This window comes from Galeopterus variegatus, unplaced genomic scaffold, assembly GCF_000696425.1.
Source record: "Galeopterus variegatus unplaced genomic scaffold, G_variegatus-3.0.2 Scaffold76, whole genome shotgun sequence".
Lineage (NCBI taxonomy): Eukaryota > Metazoa > Chordata > Mammalia > Dermoptera > Cynocephalidae > Galeopterus > Galeopterus variegatus.
In genome coordinates, this window is record NW_007726187.1 from 1181421 (window position 1) to 1186589 (window position 5169).

General features: G+C 54.5%; 1 protein-coding gene across 1 annotated transcript in view; it reads right to left on the reverse strand.

The window, feature by feature from the left end:
• The window catches only part of SORCS2 (sortilin-related VPS10 domain containing receptor 2), an 86646-nt gene that overhangs the window by 51374 nt on the left and 30103 nt on the right, over window positions 1-5169 (reverse strand). Inside the window, exon 7 of the mRNA XM_008578792.1 lies at window positions 3498-3600. Coding sequence (XP_008577014.1) covers window positions 3498-3600 — 103 coding nt within the window. The remainder of the gene's footprint in view (window positions 1-3497; window positions 3601-5169) is intronic.

The window sequence follows — 5169 nt, forward strand, 5'->3', positions numbered from 1 at the left end:
CGGGGAAGCATTTGCTGGCCTCTGCTCTGTGTTGGGTCCTGAGGACTCACGTCCATATGATCAGTCGGGAAGCAAAGTAACCACACAGATAAAGAACAGGGGTGGAGAAAGGGTCCCCAACCACCCAGAGCACCTCTTGTGTGCCCAGCACGGTTCCACGCACATCATGCCTCTCAGTGCTCACAGGCAGATGGATTATCCCCACCTGATGATGAAACTGAAGGTCAGAGAGGCACAGGGCCTGCCATAGACCAGAGCTCAGAAAGGTCAGAGGCAGACTCGGGACGAGCGGGCACCCTCGGCCCCAACTGCTGTGTTTCCCACTCGTCAGTGGTTTCCTGCCTCCACAGGACTCGCCAAGCCTGTTAGTGATACACATTCCCTGTCCTACTCCCAGGTGACCCAGGGAGCTCCAGGGGACTCTTACGAGCAGATGTGTTTGGGGCTACTTAACCTTGCGACAGTGACCGGGTGCTGCCCCACCCACCTCCACACCCTGGCACCCTCAGTGTCTCCTGTCTGGGACGCCCTCCCAGAGGTGCACTTGACAGTCTCATCCCCAGCCCCAGGGCATCATCTGGGGCATCCTGCAGGAACTCGGCATCAGGATGGGTCTGTCCCTGCGGTCACTGTCCCTTTGCTCCTCTGTACTTCCTGAGGGCAGGGCTGCGCCTCATCCATCCTCACCTCTGGGACCCTTGCACAGGGCCCGGCATGGCTGGGGGTGGGGGGTATCCAGCAACTATCCAAATGAAAGGACGACTTGTGGGAATACACCTGGCTTTGAGGCTTTCTACCTAATCCCCACATTGTCCTTACAGCAGAGGTTTGTCCTCTCCTTTTGCAGATGAGGAAAGTGAGGCTCGGAGAAGTCCACTGACATGCTCAAGGTCCTAGCTGGGAGGTGGCGGTAGGGCCTGGGGCTTGTAACTCCCACCCGCCTGCTTCCAGGACCAAATATGGGAATGAATGGCAGGTAGAGCAGGGGAGCAACTTGTGGCCACATGCGGCCACCACCCCTGCTGCCCCGGGCACACAGTCTCAGGGCCCCGGGCTGTGCCAGGTAGGTCGTGCCAGCCAGTATGGAGCTGGCTCCTGCTCAGCCTCAGCGCCCTTGACTTCCAGCCCCCAGGGAGCCTGGCTCATCCACCGTCCCCTACTGCTCCCAGCAGATGCTCAGGGCTGGAGGAGGATGCAGAAAATTTACAACCAATTGGCCCACGTGGTACACATGGATCCATCTCAGGGGTAAGCCAGGGCCAAGATGAAGCAGCAGCCGAATAAATATAAATGAGACCTGCCCTGTGGGGACAGCGGGAGGCAGAGAGGGGGAGGCTGCGATGGGCACGGGTGGGGCTTGCTCTTCCCTGCGTGACCCACAAACAGTTCAGTGACGCCAGAGTGCTCTCAGGGCCGGAGCGCACGCTCTGGGCTTTCCAGGCTTTTGAGCAATGGAAGCATTTGAAACTGTGCCTTCTCTGTTTAGATCAAGAATTTGGGGTTTTGACTAGTCAAGACAGTGTATTTTAAATACGTGGTTGCCTGGAGACCCAGCAAACCAAGTCCACAAAATTGGGGGGGCCCAACGCGAGTGGACAGGCTGTCTATGCGTGGAAGCCGGTGGGCAGACGAGCCGCACTGAAATCGACGCTGGTATGCGGAGGTTTCACTGAGGGACACACGGCACACGTCCCAAGCAGACAGATGCTGCTTGAATTGGCTGTCATTGAACAGGACCCCGGGCGCAGAGGATACAGAGGAATCTCAGCAGCCAAGTGTTCCATTTGCAACCTTCTCTCTGTCCCAGTTGTGTCCCTCCCTACTAGAAAGCTGCACCCTCTTCAGGGTAAAGTAAACCGCCTCGCCCTGACAGTCAAGGTCTCTGTGGTCAGAAAACCAGCAGCATTTATGGGGTTTTCACCTCCCCGTCTTATGCTCTGATCCCGTCATTCTGGATACCCGTGTGTAAGCCCTCTTCTGCTCAGAAGGCCATTCCTGCCATCTCGACATGGCCGTTCATTCATTCACCAGTTCATTCATTTACTCACTCATAAAGAGCCTTGGAGGGCCCACCCTAGGCCAGGCCTGGGACTGCTGCTGGGATATGGTGAAGGGCTGGGTGTGGCATCCAGCTCAGAGTCTGGGGTCGGCCACACAGCCACCCTCTGAGTGTTGCAGATGGTGCTAGGGCAAACAGAGGCTCAGGGTTCTGGCTCCAGAAAGCTGTGATCTCTGGGCTGTGATCTCTGCTGTTCCCACCCTGTGATGAGGCAGGAGACATGGTCTCTCTGTCACTCACCCCATTTACATGTGAGTGCACAGGCTTATCCTGCCTCTTCCACATATCAGCAAGTGACCTAGACACATGGCCCTGTTTTGTACTTTGAATGACTCTTCTAAGTCAAATAAATCTTATTTTAAGCTATTATTTGATCAGTACATACTTAATGATCTCTGAAGGAGGTTGTAGTTTAATGGGGGAGACAGACGCATACACAAATATATTGGTTTTTCTTAAAAATGCTAATTGTATACATGTCTCTCCCCCCAACTAAACTAGAACTTTCTTCAGGGACCAATAAACGTTAACCATGTTACAAATCATTCATCCATCCATCCACCCATCATCCATCCACCCATCATCCATCCATCCATCATCCATCCATCCATCCACCCACCCATCCATCCATCCACCCATCATCCATCCATCCATCATCTATCCATCCATCCATCCACCCATCATCCATCCATCGATCCATCCACCCATCATCCATCCATCCACCCATCATCCATCCATCCATCCACCCATCCACCCACCCATCATCCATCCATCCATCCATCCACCCATCATCCATCCATCCACCCATCATCCATCCATCCATCCATCCACCCATCATCCATCCATCCATCCACCCATCATCCATCCATCCATCCATCCATCCATCCTTCCATCCATCCATCCATCCATCCATCCATCCACCCACCCATCATCCATCCACCCATCCACCCACCCATCCATCCACCCATTATCCATCCACCCACCCATCATCCATCTATCCATCCATCATCCACCCCATCATCCACCCATCATCCATCCACCCATCCATCCACCCATCATCCATCCATCCATCTATCCATCCATCCACACGTCCACCCATCCATCCATCCATCCACCCACCCATCATCCATCCATCCATCCATCCATCCATCCATCCATCCATCCATCCACCCATCATCCATCCATCCATCTATCCATACATCCACGCGTCCACCCATCCATCCATTCAATCAACACATCTCATATGCCCACCCTGGGCCATGCATTCTCCCCTCAGGGTCTGCCATGAGAGCAGAGCTTCCTGGAGATGCTGTGTCACTGCTCCCTAATGGACACATCATGACCCCAAGCCCATGGCCGTCAATTTTTATCCTTGAGAATGGAGCTTCCCTCAGGCTGTGATGGCTCCTGCCAGCCGATTGTGATGGCAGCCACCTACCTGCACCCATGATGAGGCCAGGGGCAGTGTCCTTGGTATGCACGGTGCCAGAGACATAGGGGTTGTCTGCCCAGCGCAGGTGCAGATGCAGGTGGCAGTCCGGCTGCAAGGACGAGAAAGTAAGCAAAGGTCAGCACTTGGGTAGGAGGGTCCTTAGGAAAACTAGGCCTGAGGTTAAACTTGCCCCTATGGCTTTCTGGGTAGGAAGAAAGGCCAGGAGTGCCTTGGAGGAGTGGATGGAGGGAGGGAAGCAGGCGCTGAGGCTGACCGCTGGGCGAAGGGCAGGAGGGACAAGGACGGCCTCAGCAGGTGTTTTGCCCACTGGCCTGGGAGGCAGTGGGAGGTGGAGTGGGGGACAAGTGAGGCAATCAGAGGACCAGCGAGCTCTCTGGTCTAGATCAGGGTCCCCTGCAGTGTCAGGGTGACGTGCTTCTGCTCGAGATGCAGCCAGCGGGACTTCTCTAAGGGAGGTTCTGGCAAAGCGGGCTTCCCCCATGGCCCCGCAGGCAGCGCTGGGCCGTGGGATGTGCGTCCAAGCCTGCACCACCCGGGCTTGCGTCCACTCATCCATCCATCCAGACCTTCACTGGGGGCCTCTTATGTCAACATGGTAGCCCGGGCCTCGGAGGACAGCTTGGGACACCCCATAAGCTCTCTTCCCTCTTTAGAGAAAGAGGGGTAAGTTAGGTGTGTGAGAGCCTTGAGGGACTGACTCTGGAGACCCCCCTTGCTCCTCCCCTCCCTCCTGCACCCTGAGATGCTGGGTCTCCGAGATCTGGCTGGCCAAGCCCCCCTTGCTGACACAGGAGTTGCACCAGAGACCCCACCAAACAACAGCCACCAAACGGGTCTGCAGGGTAGTGACTCAGGTCAGCCTCCCTGGTGTCCCCAGTTCTGGGAATTCCACAGGGTGGAGTGAGTCAGAAGACCCCTCAGTCCTGGTCACCGAAAGGACAGGGCTTGAAGTCCTCCTGCCTCCTCTCCATGGCTGTGTGGCCTTGGGAAAAATGCTGAGCATCTCTGTGCCCAGTTTCTTTGTCTGTGAGATGGGGCGTTAACCTTTGCTTCGCAGCATTACTGCATCAACACAGCACAGCTTCTGGGGAGAGTCGGGCCCTGCCCTCCCTGGACAAGGTGCTGCCTAATTGCTTACTTATAAGAAAGGCAGATATTTTCTTGGCCCTCTTTAAAAAAAAAAATTTTTTTTTTCTGGGAAAGAGCTCCAATTTAGAAATACTGTAGAACGGGGCACCCAGAGGTCCAAATTCTACCTTAGGAAGTGCCACTAATGTTCTGGCCCATTTGGGGCCTCAGTTTCCTCATCTGCAAAATGGAGACCATTGTGCCTGCTGCCCACACCCCGCAGGGGGTCATTCCAGAATCCCGCTGTCATTACTGTATTGTATAGTCTACCAAAATCTATCCAAGAGAAGTCCCTTCTCTTCATTTCATGTTTTCACAACACGTTCTTCTGGCCCATGAACTGAGTACGTTTTATACAGATTATCCCAAGTTAAAAACTAAACCAGTCAGTAAAATGGATATTGATCTGGATCAGATGCCACCAGGCGGTGGCCCCAGTTGGCAGACGGGCTTTATCTGTCTGCACCAGGGTTTTTTTTTTTTTGTCTTTTTCCGTGTCCGGCAACGGATCGCAACCCTCAGTGTTGCC